Raw genomic sequence first — 19,124 nt, 5'->3', positions numbered from 1 at the left:
CCCGCCACGACGCCGCACGAACCAGGCATGGTTTTAGGACCAGCCAGGTCGTACGCGCAAGTGGTTGGAGGCGACCGTCAGGGGTCTGTTGCTGGTTTCCTACCTTTCTGAAGGAGGAGGGTCTCGAGAGCTACTCCTGTTGGAGGGACTGGACGGTCCTACTCCTCAGGACGCTGTGACTCCTGAGATCCAGAGGAACTTTGCCCAGGTTATTGCGCTGATTCGTCAGCACAACGACCTGGGGGAAGGATCGCCGCTACCACCATCTGAGCCCACGTTCCCGGCTCGAGTCATTTTGGGGCCCGAAGAGGGAACCCAAATTGACGGTGGGACTGCCGCGATCGGAGCTTGCAGACTCAGTCCTTGACCAGGTGGAGAATTTCGTCTCAGGACGAGGAGGACTCACTTAAGTCAGGACGGTCCTTCCAAGCTACTTCCTCCTCCTCTGCAGCGACAGCGGAAGTTCTACGTGCCATCAGTAGATCCAATACCGCCCAAACAGGTTAACCCGGAGCTAGCTAGGCTAACTCCAGGTGTGTCCCTGCAGCAGCTCCTGTCGGAGAACCTGTGGTTCTCGCAGCAGGAGGCACTGGGCCTGGAAGCTACCGCTATGGCAGCTTTCCAGGCAGTCTCTTGGTTGGATCTGTGGTCCCTCACAGTATCCAAGGTGTCGCCGGCCGACGCCGGGGGCGCTGCCCTCGAAGACGACCCCGACTTCAGGAGACTGTGCCAGTCCTGGAGGTAGGGCCATCTCCTACCTCGCCCATCAGACGGCAAACCTGTGGGCCAACTTGGTTCTCCGTCGTAGGGACGCTGTCCTTACACCAGTAGCCAAAGGGGGGCCGGGGCGTGAAGCGGTAAATGGACTACGTAACGGACCAATGAAGAGTTCCTCCCGCTCTCTTTTCCCCGGAGAGATGGTGGGACGCTGCGGTGGAAAGACGGCGCACTGATGACAGTTGGGGACCGTCTGGTTCACCAGGCAGTTACGAAGGTTTCTGGGCAACCTCGTACATCTGCTGGCTAAGCCTAAGAGTTTAGCTAGGCAGCTTCCTCGGCTGCTAAGACGGGCTGTCTCCATCGAAGCCCCGAGGAAAAGACTCTTCCTGCTTCAACTTCTGGTAAAGGAGGCCGTAACCAGCCCTCCTCCCAGCCCTCCTTTCCCCGAGGAGGTGCTGGGAAGAAGTCGAAGCGAGTGGGAAACGCTAGGGACGGCGTTCCCCCTCACCAGCTGGCTGGAAGTGGGAGGGTGCCTGGCGAGCCATTGGGCAACTTGGCAGCGCTACGGTGCCGAGACCTGGATAGTAGACGTCCTTCGGGAGGGATATCTACTACCCTTCGAATCTCGGCCACCCTCACCTCCAACCCGGTCCATCTGCAGACATATGTTCTGGGATCCTCAAAGGACGACGTCTCTTCGGCAGGAGATCAAGACCATGCTGACCAAACGAGCTGAGAAAGTCGTAGTGGATCGGTCACCGGGGCTTTTACAGGCCGCCTTTTTCTTAGTGGAAAAGGCATCGGGGGGCTGGCGCCCGGTGATAGATCTCTCTCTCCCTGAACCTATTCGTTCGCCAGACTCGGTTCAAGATGGAGACGGCACGTTCCGTGCTGGACTCCATCAGGGAGACGACTTCATGCTTTCAGTGGACCTGAAGGATGCGTATTTCCAAATACCCATCCATCAGCCTCCAGAAAGTACCTCCGCTTCATCTTCGACGGGACGGTGTACCAATTCATTCAGGGCACTTTGCTCTGGTCTCTCAACCGCCCCACAGGTGTTCACGCGAGTGTTCACGCTGGTGTCTGCTTGGGCCCATTCGCACGGGATACGTCTTCTGAGGTATCTCGACGATTGGCTGGTCCTGGCGAGCTCCCGCTCGCAGTTGCTGCAGGACAGGGATCGACTTCTAAAGTTTTGTCGCGATCTGGGGATCGTGATAAACTACGAGAAGTCCGATCTCGAACCCAAGCAGAAGATGAAGTACCTGGGTATGCTGATCGATACGGTAGCAGCTCAAGTCCGCCCCGCAGACTTGAGGATCAGCAAATTCAGGGAGGCAGCCGGCCGGTTTCCTGACTCGGCAGGAACAGGCAGCTCAGCAATGGCAAGTCGTGATCGGCCACCTGTCGTCACTCGAGAAGTTAGTTCCTCACGACGTCTTCACCTGCGGTCTCTCCAGTGGAGACTAAGGAGATTGGTCACAGGTAAAGGATCCAACCTTACTTCCCCGTGTCCATCACGGAGAAGGTGAGGCAGGACCTAGCCTGGTGGCTCGACGACAGGAACCTCTTAAGAGGAGTGCCCCTACGCACTCCCCCCCGGAGATGCTGCTGTTCTCAGACGCATCGACCGAGGGATGGGGCGCACACCTGGAGGAGTTTGCTGGCTGCAGGTGTGTGGGACCCATCACGACAAGCACCTTCACATCAATGTCCTGGAACTCAAGGCGGCGTTTTACGCTCTCCAAGAGTTCCAAGACCGCTTGATGGGACACTCGGTGGTGTTGATGTGCGACAACACCACAGTAGTGGCATACGTCAACAAGCAGGGGGCGGGGGCCTAGTGTCTCTCCCGCTACACCAGTTGACTGTGCAGGTGCACGAGTGGGCCACGGCTCACTCGATAGAGCTGTCAGCACGCTACATTCCAGGCAGAGGAATGTAGTAGCGGACAAGCTCAGCCGTCGGGATCAGGTAATAGGTACCGAGTGGTCCCTACCCCACCCAAAGAAAGTGGCGGAAAGGCTCTTCAACCTGTGGGGGCGTCCAGTCATAGACCTGTTCGCCACCCGTCCACAAACAAAAAAGAAAAACTTCAAGTTTTTTGCTCAGCCGTGCCGGACCCATGGGCAGCTGCAGAGGACGCTCTTCAACACCCCTGGGACAACCTCTTCGTCTACGCCTTTCCTCCCTTTGTCTGATTCGGAAAGTGATCAGCCGAGCGCTGGTCACTCCCAATCTCAGGATGATCCTGGTGGCTCCCAAACGACCTCAAGCCGTTTGGTATCCGGACCTGCTGGTCTCTTCTTGCAGAAGACCGAGAGAGATGCCCCACTGTCACAACCTTCTAGCCCAGCCACACGTAGAGCGGTACCACCGGAGCAGTCCAGTCCCTACAACTTCACGGCTGGCTGTTATCCACCATCTCTTGCGAACGAGAGGCTTTTCTCGCAGCGCAGCAACAGAGATGGCTGGACACGTCAGACAGTCCTCTGCAGCTGTGTACCAGGGGAAGTGGGCCGTCTTCTGTGGTTGGTGTCGTAGACGGGGTCTATCTCCTCTCAGAGCCACTCCTCAGCAGGTAGCGGATTTCCTCGTATTTCTTCGCCGGAGAGAAGCTCCTCTCAGTACCCACAGTTAAAGGATATAGAGCTGCACTGGCACTCGTCCTAAAACTGAGGGGACTGGACATCTCGAACTCGTTCGAGATCTCCTTGCTAATGAGGAGCCTTCGAAAGGTCTTGCCCACCCAGGGAGCTCAGGCCACCTGAGTGGGAGTGGACTCTCGTCCTTAGGAGTTTGACTCGGAAGACCATTCGAGCCACTCCGAGAGTCGTCAGACAGGGAATCTGACCCTCAAGACCCTCTTCTTGCTGGACCCTGGCATCGGCGAAGAGAGTAGGGGAACTTCATGGTCTGTCCTTCAATGTTAAACATTCCAGGGCTGGGGATCGGTGACGCTCGATTTCGTCCCGAATTTCGTAGCTAAGACTCAGAATCCGTCGATCCCTGACGACAGGTTCGAGTCTTTCACAATCCCCTCCCTAATGGATTTCACCGACAACGATGTACGGATGAGATGCTGCTTTGTCCTGTGAGGGCGCTACGGCGCTATCTGAAGAAAACTCGACACCTCAGGCCTGAGTGTCGACGCCTCTTCGTTAGCACTGGGTTACCAAGAAAGAAGTATCCAAGAACACACGCTTTCTTTCTGGCTGCGTGAGGTGATCAGGAGAGCGTACGAGGCTGATGGTAGTGACGACATCCGTACGCTCCGACCGAGAGCCCACGAAGTCAGAGGTATTGGACCCTCTTTGGCGTTCCGCAAGAACTTCTCCGTGGCGCAGGTCCTGAAGGCAGGTGTCCTGGGCCAACCAGACTACCTTCACGTCCTTCTACCTTCGGGATATTGCCCACAAGTCCTTGGATACTTTTTTCCTTGGGACCTTGTGGTGCTCAACACGTTGTGTAAGCTTACCCAGCACCCCGAGCAGCAGAACAGCATCGATTCCTGGTGTGACTGTAGGAATGAAATGGTTGATGAGAGTGCGACTGGCTTCTCTTTCTCCATCTTTTCTCTCTCTCTACCTGTGGGCAGAGGGGCACGGTCGTCACCATGCTGGAAAGGAATCCGATGCAGGTAAGCTACTCAACCGAGCCCCAATCTATCCCTTTAGTTAGGGATAGAAGCTAATATCCTCCACTCCCTCCAACAAGGGGGAAGGAGTGGATGCCTACTTGAGACAAACCCATAACTTTATGTTGGCTCCTGTACAGGAACAAGTTCTTGCAATGCTGGTACGAAGAGATACGCTTGCCTCTCTCTTAGTACTTGGCTCAGAGGTCTGACCATTGATCCTGCGGTGCACACCCCGATCAATCGGACAGAGGTTTGGATCCCTCCCTTGCTCTTACGACCAGGGAGGGCATTCCAAGGTTGGACGAACACCAGTCTGTTCACCAAAAAGACTCAGATTCCACCCACCAAGAAGTGAGTCTTCCTATTGTTAAAGGACCGAGGGTTTGTATTACGTATCGGAACAAATGACAATTTGTCGAAAATTGCATTTTTCCTTAACTATACAAACCTGAGTCCTTTACATATAGTCCCACCTCATACCACCCCTCACGTCTGCACTTTTTGCATGGGCCTAAAGCAAAAGTGATTCTTCACCGCCCGGGATGCGCGCGGCGCGCGCACGATCGGACAAGCAGTTAACTACCGTTCTCGTTCTTGTTCGAAGCTTACGACCGTCCAGCTGCCGCTAGTTACCTTCCCATTGTTAAAGGACCTCAGGTTTGTGGTATAGTTAGGAAAATGCAATTTTCGACAAATTGTCATTTTCATGCGGAGGACGCTTCACGTCCTCTTTCGCCGCTTTCGTCGGAGGACGCTTATGACGTTTTTCCGCCTCAGAAGAGAGGCAGGATCTCCTCCGATGAGGACGCTAGGTTGCGTGCACAGGCGCGTATACCTGAGAAGCAGGTAGCTGTACCTGTGAGAAGGAAGGAGGCGTCCCCTCGCCCCTCGTCTTCTCACAGGATCAGTCCTGCTTTCCTCTGTTCATTCTTCCCCAACGAAGAACATTCTTTTGTCCCTTCAGGACAAGCTATCCTCGCTTATGGCTCAGAGGACTCGCCCAGCAGCCAGTCGAGCCTAAGCGGAGGAAGGAACCTTAGACTGCCTGTCAAGAAGAGGACTAAGCAGTCTCCTTCTCCTTCACCTACTTCGTCTCGTTCGCCTTCGATCGCTTCTCCTTCGGCGATTCGCCGTTCTCGTTCGTCCTCTAGAAGGACGTTACGTCAGGACGCTTTTGAGGACGACCCTCTGTACGAGGACGTTCGGCAGGACGCTCGTCTGGACGCTTGTCAAGACGCTCGTCAGGACGCTAGGCAGGACGTTCGTCAGGACGCTTGGCAGGACGCTAGGCAGGACGTTTCGTCAGGACGGTCGCCAGGACGCTAAGCAGGACGCTCACCAGGACGCTCGGCAGGACGCTTGGCAGGACGCTTGGCAGGACGCTAGGCAGGACGTTCAGACCGCCTTTCAAGACGTTTTTGGGGATTCTGACCAAGAAGTCGTACCCCCAGACGCTAGTTTACGCGCACAGGCACGTATGCCAGCGAAGAAGAAATGTAAGGCGCTTCTCGGGCAGGTGAGACTGCTGCGGAAGGCGCTGAGGACGCTCGTCCTCCTCAGGACGCTCTACCTTCATCGAGCAGTAAGCGTCATAAAGAAGACACCCGAAATAAGGCTGCCTCTAGCAAGGATAGGGGTCCTTTGATCAAGCCAAAACCTGACATTAGGACGCCCTCTCCTGTAAGACGGTCTCCTCTTCCGTTTAGAGAAGAAGGAGAGCTAAGTAGTTCGGCTGAATCGGTTGAAGAGGAACCTGCTGCAGCCCCAGTCTATCTCGGACTATAAAGTCCTCGTACGACTCTTGCGCTTCTTCTTTTGAAGACAAATTTCAGCCCGCAGCTCCCAAGTCTCCTCCTTCGCAGTTTTCTTTCATCTAAAACTGGAAAAACCCCGGAGTTTGTAGAGATGAAACTTCTCTCTCAACGAAACGTGCTTTTAAAAAGCTCCAGGATTGGATGGTACGAAGGAGAGACCAAGGCAAGACGACCTTAGCCTTGCCTCCTACTAGACTTAGTGGAAAAGGGGGCATTTGGTATAGAACCAAAGATGAAGTAGGAGTTCGTAATCCCCATTCTTCGGCTCAAGGAGATTTCTCCAGCCTAGTGGATTTGCAGAGGAGGTCGCTTTTACCCTCTGCTAAGGTAACCTGGACCGCGTCGGAGACTGACCATCATTTGAAGGGTCTGCTCAGGACGCTGGAAGTGTTCAACTTCCTGGACTGGTGTTTGGGAGTTCTGGATCTACAAGCGAGAAGCCCAGAATCTCTCAGTCTGGGGAGCTGTCCAGCGTGTTAGCATGTATGGACAAAGCCGTCAGGATGGTTCGGAGGAGCTCGTATCTCATTTGGAACGGCTTTATTAAAAAAGAGAGCTTTGCTGTGCAACTTCACAGCTCGTTCTGTGACTCCAGCTCAGAAAGCGGATTTGCTGTTCTCGCCTCTTTCGAACCATCTCTTCCCCCAGACTTTGGTAAAGGACCTGACGAACAGCTTACAAGAGAAGGCAACTCAGGACCTTTTGGCCAGTCTACAAGACGGTCAGCCGTACCTCAACCTCTTCAGCTGCGGTTCGACCGCCGAAGAAAGTAAAGCCCTTTCGTGGGGGCTCCCCCCTCGAGAGCAGCTCCTCGAGGGAGAGGGTTTTCACGAGGAAGAGCTTCCTTGAAGCCAAAGCCTTCCAAGTGAGAAGCATGTCCTTCAGACACCAGTCGGAGCCAGACTGAAGTCTTTTGCGGGAGCGTGGAGAGAGAGAGACACGGACTCTTGGTCCCTCAAGATCGTGGAGCCAGGGGTACAATATCCCTTTTTAGATCTTCCTCCTCTTTCTACGACTCCCAGAGACCTTTCTCCATCCTATCAAGGAGAAAAGAAGAAAGTATTGTTCGATCTCCTTCAGCAGATGATCGACAAAAGAGCTGTGGAACAAGTCGCGGACCTGGGGTCTCCAGGTTTTTTACAACAGAATCTTCCTAGTACCGAAGCAGTCGTCAGGTTTGGCGTCCGGTTCTAGATGTAAGCAGGCTCAATCTTTTCGTGGAAAAGAACAAATTCACGATGGAGACGCCTCATTCTGTTCTGGGAGCGCTGAGACCGGGCGACTGGATGGTATCCTAGACTTGCAGGACGCGTACTTCCACATCCGATCCACCCTCTTCAAGAAAGTATCTAAGGTTTGTCTTAGACAACAAAGTATGGCAGTTCAGAGCTATGTGCTTCGGACTGACCACGGCTCCGATGGTGTGCACAGTATAATGAAGACGTAGCGAGGTGGCTACACATCTTCGGGAATAAGAGTTTCCCTGTACCTCGACGACTGGGCTGATCAGAGCGTCGTCGAGAGAGAAGTGTCTGAAGGACTTGCAGTTTCACTTTAGCCTTAGCGAAGTCCCTGGGACTTCTGGTCAACCTCGAAAAGTCGCATCTGACCCCAACACAGTCCATCGTGTACTGGGGATTCAGATGGATTCAGTGGCTTTTCGAGCGTTTCCGTCCCAGGAACGTCAGCGGCTAGGCTTAGAAAAGATCTCAGCCTTTCTCTAAGGAAAGAAGACTTGCTCGGCGAGGGAATGGATTGAGTCTTGCTGGGGACCATTTCCTCGCTAGAAAGGTTTGTTTCCTTGGAAGACTGCACATCAGCCTCTCCAATTTTTCCTTGCGGGGACGAATGGAAGGCCAAGGACGATCTCAATGCCATTATTGAGGATGATTGCTTCCAATCAAGAACCACCTAAGATGGTGGTTGGACCCTCAGAAGCTTTCAAGAGGGAGTGTCCCTAAGTCTTCTGAGCCCCGACCTAGTGTTGTTTTCAGACGCTTCCATCACAGGATGGGGAGCAACACTAGGGGGAAATGGAAGTGTCAGGCTCCTGGAGAGGGGAACAGGTAGCCTGGCATATAAATGTCAAAGAACTGGCAGCAGTATTTCTGTCCTGCAGTTCTTCGAAAAGAGTTTGGAGAACAAGATTGTTCAGATAAACTCGGACAATACCACAGCACTCGCTTATTTAAAAAAAAACCAGGGAGGAACACACTCCAGAACGTTGTTTTCCCTAGCGAGAGAGATTCTGCTGTGGGCAAAGAGAAAAAAGGTGACTATCCTGACGAGATTCATTGCAGGAGTGCAAAACGTCAGGGCAGACCTTCTCAGTCGTCGGAACCAAGTCCCTACCGACGGAATGGACCTGAACGAAGACATTTGTCGAGACCTGTGGACGTTGTGGGGACGTCCACAACCTGGTCGACTTATTCGCAACGTCAAGGACCAAGAGACTTCCTCTTTACTGCTCCCCGGTCCTGGATTCCAGAAGCAATCGCGGTAGACGCTTTGCTTTGGAATTGGACGGGCCTAGACTTATACGCCTTCCCACCATTCAAGATTCTTGGGGGAAAGGTCATGAGGAAGTTTGCGGCCTCGGAAAGGGACGAGGTTAACCCCCCTGATCGCTCCGATGTGGCCAGCGAGAGAATGGTTCACAGAGGTCATGCTTCTTTCCTTGTAGACTTTCCAAGGACATTGCCCTGGAGGAAAGATCTACTCAAACAGCCTCACTTCGAAAGGTTTCACCAAACCTCTCTGACCGCTCTGGGTCTGACTGCGTTCAGACTATCGAAAAGTTGGCCAGAGCGAGAGGTTTTTCGAAAGCAGCTGCGACAGCAATCGCACATGCGAGACGTGCTTCCACAAGAGCTGTTTACCAATCGAAGTGGGCTTCCTTCAGGGCATGGTGTAAAAAGGAGGGAGTTTCCTCTTCCTCGACCTCTGTGAACCAGATAGCTGATTTTCTGCTCTTTCTCAGGAATGTGCAGAAATTAGCGGTCCCTACCATCAAGGGATATAAAAGCATGTTGTCAGCGTTTTTTAGGCACAGAGGCCTCGACCTGTCTGACAACAAGGATATTCCATGACCTTTTAAAGTCTTTCGAGACCGTCGAAGGTTCCTCAAATGAGACCTCCATCATGGAACCTGGATGTAGTCCTTAAATTCCTTATGTCGAGCACTTTCGAACCGCTTCAGGCAGCGTCTCTTCGAAACCTGACAAGGAAGGCTCTTTTCCTAAACTTCTCTTGCGACGGCTAAGAGAGTTAGTGAAATTCAAGCGTTTAGCAAGTTAATGGGATTCAAAGGGGACAATGCTGTCTGCTCGTTGAACCCAACTTTCTTTGGCGAAAGAATGAAAATCCTTCGAACCCTTGGCCGAAAGACTTTCGAGATCAAGGTATGTCAAGTCTGGTGGGCCAAGAACCAGAGAGAGTCCTGTGCCCGGTCAGGGCTCTCAAGTTCTACGTGCATAGAACGAAAGAGGTAAGAGGTCCTCAGGTAACCTCTGGTGCTCTGTGAAGAGACCAGAGTTACCTTTATCGAAGAATGCTGTTGCTTTCTTTCTAAGGGGGGGACACCATTCGGGGGGAGGGCTCATTCATCTTTCCAGAAGACTGATTTGAGCCTCTTCCGAGTAAAAGCGCACGAAGTACGAGCCGTCGCTACCTCTCTTGCCTTCCAAAAGAACATGTCAATCAAGGACATCCTTGATTGCCCAACCTTTTGGAGGAGTAACCCTCCGTCTTTTTCGCCTCACATTACCTAAAGGGATGTGAGAACGATTTATGACGATTGTAATGCACTGGGGCCATACGTTTCTGCGGACCACAGTATTGGGGTCCGGAAGTAGCTCTTTCCCTATCCCTTAGTTAGGTTTAAGTTAGGTTGTTGTGTTTTTAGGTTGTGGTGAGTCTTATGTGGAAGATCTCCCATCCTTTAGTTAGTTTTAGTAATTGGGTTTTTGTGAATAGTTGGTCAGGTGGTGGTCAGTTGCTTCGTTGCCCTCATTTGTATGGCCTCGATGATCTTGTCACGCTGAGGTCTCGCACCCGGTTGACAGATCATCCAGAGCGCACCAGCACTACAGGTCTCCACCTGGCTGGCAACTCTGTGATTTAGCAAAAGCAGCCTTACGTGACGTAAGTCACATAGTCTACTTTGCAAACAGGTAAGGAACCAAGATGTATATCATCCTACTAATTTAAAAGTTTCCTAAAAAACTCCTAATTCTGTCTCTTCCCACCATCCGAAGGTGGGATCGAGCTATATATATATCTGTCAGGTAAGTGGCATGAACAAAATGTTATTGTTATTATACAATTAAGTTTGTTCATACTTACCTGGCAGATATATATAATTAAAGTGCCCGCCCTCCTCCCCTCAGGAGACAGAGACATTAATAAAAAATATGAATAGAAAATGGGAATGGTTCCTGATATCCGCCTCCCAGCGGCGGAATGGGTACTACCACCTGGCCGCCCACTGCGTGTGCCGCGAGTTTTGAAATTTCTGTCGGACGTCAGAAATACAGCATATATATATCTGCCAGGTAAGTATGCAACACTTAATTGTATAATAACAATAACAGTTTTTAGCCTCGTTACTTCTAGAGGAGTTTGCGGATTCTCTTAGTCCTGCAGCTCCTCCTTCGCCGAGATCTCTGTTTTCGAGCACAAAAACCCCGAAATCCTCGGCTTTCTTAAAGATGAAACCGGCGATCTCAATGAAGAAAGCCTCCAGTCTTTAGATTCGTGGCTTTTTATCTAAAAAGGAAACTTTGAGAACGGTTTATTGCTCTCCTCCCTCCAAACTGACGGGGAAAAGAGGCATTTGGTATAAGACAGAAGAGGCGATGGGATTGATGCTCCCTTCGTCGGCAGATTCAGATTTCTCGAGTCTTGTAGGAGTCTGTGAGAAGACAGTCCTCTCAATTCAGCAAAGGGCGTCATGGAGTATGTCGGAATTAGATCAGCACCTTAAGGGAATTTTTCACGTCTTAGAGGTGTTCAACTTCTTGGATTGGTCTCTTGGGGTGCTGGCTAAGAAGACGAGTGAGCCAAGATTTTTCTGATCCAGAAACTTTGCACAGTGTCCTATTCTTGCATGGATAAGGCTGTGCAAGATGGTTCTGGTGAGTTAGCGGCTCTTTTGGATCTGAATGTTAAGAAAAGATCTCTTTACAGTTCCTTTCTGACGAAAGGAGTTTTCCCCTTCTCAGAGGTCTGCTCTATTATTCGCACCTCGGTCAGAACATCTGTTTCCTTCATCTTTAGTGAAGGATGTTGCGAGATCCTTGTCGGAAAAGGCTAAGCAGGACCTTCTTGTACAATCTACAAAGAAAAAGTAGACCTGCAGTTAAGACTCAGAAGAAGGTGGCTCGGACTCCAGTGGTGCCCTTTCGTGGAGCCCTTCAACTCGATCAACTTCGGAGAGAAGACCTTCGACAAGCGAGGGAGGTCTTCCTTCCGTCTTTTAAAAAGAGCAAATAGCAGCCATGTCCTCCAAGCACAGGTAGGGGCCAGACTTCAATACTTTCTGGATGCCTGGTCCGTAAGAGAAGCAGATCCCTGGACTCTGTCTGTCCTACAGAAGGTACATCATTCCCTTCGTAGACAGACCTCCTTTGGCAACATCTCCAAAGGATTGTCGACGAGTTACAAGGACCCTGGGACTGAACGAGAGACTACTTCAGACGGTGGTGTCGATGAGGGACAAGAATGCAATAGAGCTAGTGCAAGATCCTTTCTCCCCGGGGTTTTACAACCGCCTTTTCTTGGTTCCAAAGGCTTCGGGGGGATGGAGACCCCGTCCTAGATGTAAGCGTCCTGAACAGGTACGTGGAGAAAAAGAAGTTCTCCATGGAGACTTCAGCTTCAGTTCTGTCTTCCCTACCGTCAGGGATTGGATGGTATCCCTGGACCTTCAGGATGCTTACTTTCATGTTCCGATTCACCCATCGTCAAGAAAATATCTAAGATTTGTTGTTCAAGGACAATCTTCCATTCAGGGCCTTGTGCTTCGGCCTATCGACCGCCCCTCAGGTATTTACGTATCTGATGCGGAACGTGGCCAAATGGCTTCATTTAGAAGGGATACACATCTCAATGTATCTCGACGATTGGCTAATCCGGGCCAAGTCAGAGAAACGGTGTTTGGAGGACCTACAGTCTACTTTGAACCTAGCAAAGACGTTAGGATTACTCGTGAACCTCGAGAAATCGCAGATGATCCCCAGTCAGAACTTAGTCTATTTGGGGATTCGGATGGATTCTCGGGGTTTTCGGGCTTTTCCGTCCCAGGAAAGGATGCTCGGGATTACAAAAAATCTCGAGCTTCCTAGAGAAAGAACGGAGTCGGTGAGGGAGTGGTAAGGTCTTCTGGGAACCCTTTTCCTCACTAGAACAGTTCATTTCGCTAGGAAGACTCCACTTCGCCCTCTTCAATTCTTCTTAAGAAGAATTTGGAGTTGGAAGAACGGACAGCTTTCGGACACTTTCAGTATTCTCTGGAAGTAAAGATCATCTGAAGTGGTGGATTTTTCCCTTAGAAAAGAATAAACGAGGGCTTGTCTCTAGAAGTTCGGAACCCAAAACCTAATCTTGTTCTCAGACGCTTCAGAGAAGGATGGGGAGCGACTCTAGGGACAAAAGAAATATCAGGCCAATGGAGGAAGGATCAGCTAGACTGGCATATAAACTCCAAAGAAACTTTATGCCGTTCTTCTAGCTCTAAAAGCCTTCGAGACACAGGTGTTAGGTCAAGTGGTACAGGTCAACTCGGACAACACCACAGCGTTGGCCTATATCAAGAAACAAGGGGAACTCACTCTCTTTCTCTGTTCCATATAACAAAAGAGCTGTTGTATTGGGCAAAAGAAGAAAGTGACTCTTCTCACAAGATTCGTGTAAGGAGAGAAGAACATCAGAGCATACAGGCTAAGCAGGTTAAACCAAGTTTCTACCCACAGAATGGACCCTTCACATTCAGGTGTGTCAAGCTCTGGTGGTCCCTGTGGGGCAGTCCACATATAGACCTATTCGCCACCTACCTATCCAGAAGGATAGAGAACTTTTGCTCCTTAGTGGAAGACCCGAGAGCGATAGCGGTGGACGCCATGCTACTGGACTGGTCAGGCCGGCCTAGATGCCTACGCCTTTCCCTCCCTTCAAAATGTTAGGAGTGGTGTTAACGAAAGTTTGCGGCATCAAGGGACGGGACGACTAACACTCATCGCTCCCTTTTGGCCGTCTCAAGATTGGTTCACAGAGGTACAGGAATGGGCAGTGGACTTCCCAAGATCTCTTCCACACAGGAGAGATCTTCTCAAACAACCCCATTTCGAGAGGTTACCATCAAAACCTCCCCGCTCTCGCTGTACTGCCTTTCGACTATCGAAAGACATGTCAGAGCGAGATGCTTTTCAAGCAAAGCTTCAAAAGCAATTGCTAGAGCCCGGAGATCTTCAACTATTCGGGTCTACCAATCAAAAATGGATGTATTTAGAAGATGGTGTAAGAAGAATAAACTGTCCTCTTCCGATACCTCTGTGAACCAACATAAGCTGATTTCCTTGATTTTCCTTAGGGAAGAAGAATCAAAATTATCAGTTTCTACCATTAAAGGTTATCGAAGTATGCTTTCGGCCGTATTTCGAAACAGAGGTTTGTGAATTGCAGAAGATAAAGACCTCCACGATCTTATTAGATCTTTTGAAACCTCAAAAACCTTTTCTCCTCGCACTCCGAACTGGAACCTAGATGTAGTTTTGAGATTTCTATCATCTAGTAGATTTTGAACCTCCTCTCAATGCGTCGTTTAGAGATCTAACGAGAAATGTATTTTCTTGTTGTCGTTAGGCGACTGCGAAGAGAATTAGTGAAATACACCTCTAGATTCTCGAGTAGGATTTAAGAGTGATGCGGCAATTTGTTCTTTCCAGACTCTGTTTCTGGCCAAAGAACGAGAACCCCTCTAAACCCTGGCCAAAGAGTTTTTGAAGTTAAAGGACTTTCAAATCTAGTAGGAGAGGAATTAGAAAGATCTTTATGTCCGGTTAGAGCTTTGAAGTTCTATTTAAAGAAGAAGAATGAACTAAACGGATGTAAACAAAGCCTGTGGTGCGCAGTTAGGGATCCTAGTAGACCCATGTCAAAAAAATGCATTAGAATTCTTTGTGAGGAGCATTATTACGGATGCTCATAATGACTGACTGAAGACTCTTTCAGGACTCTCCGAGTGAAGGCTCATGAGGTTAGAGCGGTAGCCACTTCATTAGCATTTCAGAAGAACATGTCTTTAAAAGACATTGTGGATGCGACTTACTGGAGGTGTAATTCAGTGTTCGCATCGCACTATCTCAAGGACGTTAAAGTACATATGAAAAGATGTTTCTCTCTGGGTCCTTTTGTATCAGCCGATACAGTGCGGGGTGGGCTGGGAGCACATAACGATCCTTAGAAAAATTTGTATTTGTTCAAAATTTGATAGTACATAGATCTACCTTGTGAGACGAGTTGTTGGTTTTTTCTGCTGAATTTAGTATGCTTGCTGGGGCGCACGGACGTCCGAGCTTGGATCAGTGGGGGGAATCAAGGAGACGTGCTTTTTACTGACTAGATTGTACAAACATTTTTTTTTTTTTTTAATTTTATTTTATTTTTGTTACTTTACTGTACGAAATGTTTGTGTTTCGAGTTTGTGGTCGTTTGCAAGAGGTTAGGGATAACTTCTTGCAATCTTAGAACTAACATGGGAATAGGTTGAGGTGATCGGGATCGATGTTGTGCTCCTTGTATAGGTCTTGTCAAGTAAGTGGATAGCACCCATTGACGTAGTCCTTCAGGATCTACCAAGTAAGCGGGTAAGACCCCTTGGCAGAAACCACAAGAACTCTTAGCCATAGAATCAATATCTCGCTGAGGCTCTTGAGACTGTCTAGACTCCTGGATTGTATTCATGAAGTCTTCAGTCTAAAAACAGGTAGGAACCAAGGTTTTATTTATTTATTACCTACAACGATAGTTGTGATTCCTGTTTGATTCTATATTTAGCTGTCTCTTTCCCACCTCCATGGTGTGAATCAGCTAAGTATATATCTGACAGGTAAGTTAAATGTATAAAAATGATATTGTTATGATACAATAAAGTTTTATACATACTTACCTGGCAGATATATACAAAATTATACCCACCCTACCTCCCCTCAGGAGACAGGCGGTATAGAAAAAATATGATAGAACATGGGGATGGTTCCTAGTCCTGCCACCCCAGCGGCAGGTAAGTAGATCACCTGACCTGCAGGTAGCGTGTGCGCGAAATTCGAATTTCTGTCGGACGACGGAGTCAAATAGCTAAGTATATATCTGCCAGGTAAGTATGTATAAAACTTTATTGTATCATAACAATATCATATTTACTTGAAAAAAAATTTGTGTATTTCTCTTTTGAAAGTTGACAGAAGAGACCAACCATTGATGGTCCAAGTCATAACTGCTAGTGTTATGAAATGGAAACCTACCACTACAAACCTCTTTGTCTAAAATGATAAATCTCTGGTTGCAGCAGACATCCACAGTCACAATACAGCATGACTAATATGACTCCTTTAATATTGGGAAGTATCATGAAATACAAGTTATAAATTTTCGTATGTGTAAGAGTGGCAAGGTCTTAACACTGCTCTGATTTACCTACCCATGTTTGTTCAAAGATTCAGTAATAGAATTTTAAATTTATTAAAGATTTTTATTGGCAATCCTTCAGAAAAAATTCTATGACAGTATTATGATAAACTTCAAACATTGATTAAATTCTTTGCAAGTAGCTTATTCAGCTTTGGTAGCTTTAGGATGTTAAGTGAGTATTAATAAACACTTGTCTAATTTCTTTCATCCTAAATAGATTATTAATCAAATGTTTCTAATTTCTGTCATGTATTTCTGTTTCAGACGTAGAAGTCTGGGGTATGAGGAAGAAAGTGGCAGTGAAACACAGACTGAAGGAGAGTCTTGGACAGTACAATCACAAGACTTAGATATGAAGCGAGCAGCGGCCCAGCTAATTGAAAAATATTACTTCCAGCTTACTGATGGATGTGGAAATCCAAATTGTGACAACCCCAATTGTGCCTCATCAGGGAAGGTAGGATACTTGACTCCTGTTTAGAGTTTTTTAGGTTGGGTTTTGTCTTTTTGTTGTTCTCTTTTGCCATTTTGTGGTCTGCAGAAGAATAAACCTCATATGGCTGATATTAGAGCAAAATTTTTGTTTGAGCAGAAGATGGGAGGTTAAAATTCATATTATTTGGGATGCTTTTTACCTTCTGCTAAAGTTCCCTTACTTCTTTTACACTGTTAGGTGGTATCAGCATTCAAAATAAGCAAAAGAATACTAATGTTTAGCTGACCCAGATGGATGGTCTCTAATTACCTGTTTTTACCAGATTGTGTTAGAATGTTTACATTCTTGTCAGGAATTCTTCATTTTGTGTCCTTGTGCATACTTTATTATTATTATTATTAGTCAGAAAACAGTCCACGTTTCATATGGAACAAGCCTTCAGGGACCATTGACTTGAAATTCAAGTTTGTTCCTGCACTATACAAACCTTCGTTCCTTTACACAACGGAGGAATTACTTTCAGCGTAGGCTTGAATTGGTAGTAGAAGACAACAGCATTAGGCAGTAACTGCTTGTCTGATAGTCGGGAGTCCCACCTGACCAAACATAAACATTCCACTTTGCTTTCAGCCGCCATGGTGAACAAACATACTTTCGCTCTCTGCCCCATTGTTGTCATCGTAGATTTTGTTTTTGTTCTTGGTGAAATTTTTTGCATTCTTTGTGCGATTGTTTACCTGTTTGTTATCATTAGTAAGAGGCAAACCCAAGAATCACTGAAGCCCAAATGCCCCCCATTTTCTCAGTGCATCTGTCCTGGAGTTGGGGGGCAGGAAGTGTGGTAGCTTCCATTCTAAATTGGAGATAGAACCTCACACCTTTTGCGTGAAGTGCCGAGGGCGTGAGTGTAATATTAATCCTTGTGATACTTTTGTCTCCTGGTCGGCTGAGCAGTGGGGAAGGTATGAGGGGAGGAAGCAATCTTGGGGGAAAACTTCCAAGGCTTTGTCAGAGGGTTACACTCCCCCATCGACTCCGTTGGCGATTGATTCTTCATTGTCCTTTCTCTCTCCTCGTAAGCTTCCTCAACTTACTGTTTCCCCTTCGGGGAGAATTTTTACCTCTGTCTCTTCAGTTGAATCGTCAAGCGTAGAAAAAGGGGGGATGGCTGCTGACTCAGAGTTGTACTCAGGGGCCTCTGCTCACTCCCCCCTTAAGTCGAGCATGGATTTCTTTAACTAACCCGACTTTTGCCCCCTCAGGTGTGACAGCCTCCGCGTTTTGGGATTTGCAGTGGGCTTGGCGGAGCTGTGGCTTCCTGGTATCAGACTGATTGTCTCATTTCTTGTTTGCTCTGTGACGCATGGATCTGCGGCGGGGGACGACAAACACTCTGTCTGTGCCTGGGTATGTGGCTCCCCCTCATCTGGTATACACGCAGCATGTAACCACCCTAACACCTTCGGTGGTAGTGTCGTCTAGGCTATATACGTCGAGGACAGCACCATTCCTGCCTCCTCCTCCCCCAGGTTATGCAGTCTTCTCTCCCCCTACAGTGTATGAGCATCCTTCCAGGGTTCCATCTCCCTTGGACCTCCCTCCGGTAGCCTTCAACCCCGTGCCTGTGCCTGCTGCTGTACCAGTCCCTGAGCATGCGATTGCTGTTGTGGTGCCAGCATCTTCTGTCCTGGAGCCCATTGCTTTGGCAGTTGCTCCAGTGGCACCTTGGATGGGGAATCTGACTGCTCTGCTGAGGAAGCTGGCAAAGAAGAAGTCCAAGAGGAAGCACAAGGTGTCGTCTTCTTTCCCTCGTCTTCATCTTTGTCGTTGTCGCTTTTTGTCGTTGGTCGTCTTGCTGCCTCCCCCCTTCATCTCAAGGCTTCCCTGGTGAGGGAACTGGTGAGAAAGAAGGAAGGTTGTCTTCCCCTCCCCCCCAACAGGAAGACTCTATCTGGGACTTCTCAAGGGCCTTCTGCTGTTCCTCCTGTTCCTTTGGGAATGGACCGTCTCGTCGCCCCCAGGAACGCTCGAGTCGGGGACCGTAGGAGTTCAAGCTTTGGCTCCTACTTCAAGTTCTAGTCCTAGAGGTTCTGCCTCTAGGACTAGTACTATCTTGGATTCTCGTTTGCAGGCACGGTGCGGAGGGAAGGGGTGAGTTGCTCAGGTGACTCAAGCCTTACTGGTAATTGCTCATGCAGCAATCGTTTGGGTCCCAGGGTTGATGGTCTCGCAAGATTGTGCACGTGGCAAGACTGGTAGGAGGTCCTCTGTTCAGTCCTCTCCTGGAGTTTTGACCTCTTTGAGGACTGGGACATGTCATGAGGACGTTACTAGCTCTCATCAGTCAGGTGAACGTTACTCTCCACCTGGTCCATGGTCATGTCCACGTGATCAACTAGTCCTGGTGTCAGCTAGTGATTCTGCTGCCATGCAAGAGCGTTGTTCCGCTCCTCAGCGGAGCGCCTCTCCGGAGTGCGAGGGCTCCTCTAGTCCTGCGATTCCCCTCGAATAGGATTCCTTAATGTGGTGAGGGGAAAAGGGGACCCTGGCTTCAGGGAGTGCAATACTACTCCCTCAAGTGCCCGGGTCGTGACGGAACATCCTACAACCCTTTCTCTTATACTCTTAATTCCTCCCTCCTCTACTATCTTTCACTTTTTCTCAAATCTCCCCCATTTGACTAAATGTCTCTGTCCTGTTGTTCTTCTACTCTGTTTTTACTTCTTCCTCCTGCTTTTTATTTTCAGCTCCCTTCCTTCTTCCTATCCATCATCTATGACTTTTGCTTTTAGGGCTTTTGGTTTGAATAGTGTGGATATTTCCA

The 19,124-nt window shown here is 49.0% G+C and overlaps 1 protein-coding gene across 5 annotated transcripts in view; it reads left to right on the top strand.

Moving 5' to 3' along the window:
* Window positions 1-19,124, top strand: part of LOC135221954 (ubiquitin-protein ligase E3A-like) — a 173,256-nt gene that overhangs the window by 10,547 nt on the left and 143,585 nt on the right. For all 5 annotated transcript variants that reach the window (XM_064259998.1, XM_064259999.1, XM_064259996.1 and 2 more), the window contains exon 2: window positions 16,129-16,321. In XM_064259998.1, coding sequence (XP_064116068.1) covers window positions 16,129-16,321 — 193 coding nt within the window. The remainder of the gene's footprint in view (window positions 1-16,128; window positions 16,322-19,124) is intronic.

Source organism: Macrobrachium nipponense, chromosome 3 (assembly GCF_015104395.2).
Source record: "Macrobrachium nipponense isolate FS-2020 chromosome 3, ASM1510439v2, whole genome shotgun sequence".
NCBI classification, from domain to species: domain Eukaryota; kingdom Metazoa; phylum Arthropoda; class Malacostraca; order Decapoda; family Palaemonidae; genus Macrobrachium; species Macrobrachium nipponense.
This window is presented reverse-complemented; position numbering and strand designations above follow the sequence as displayed.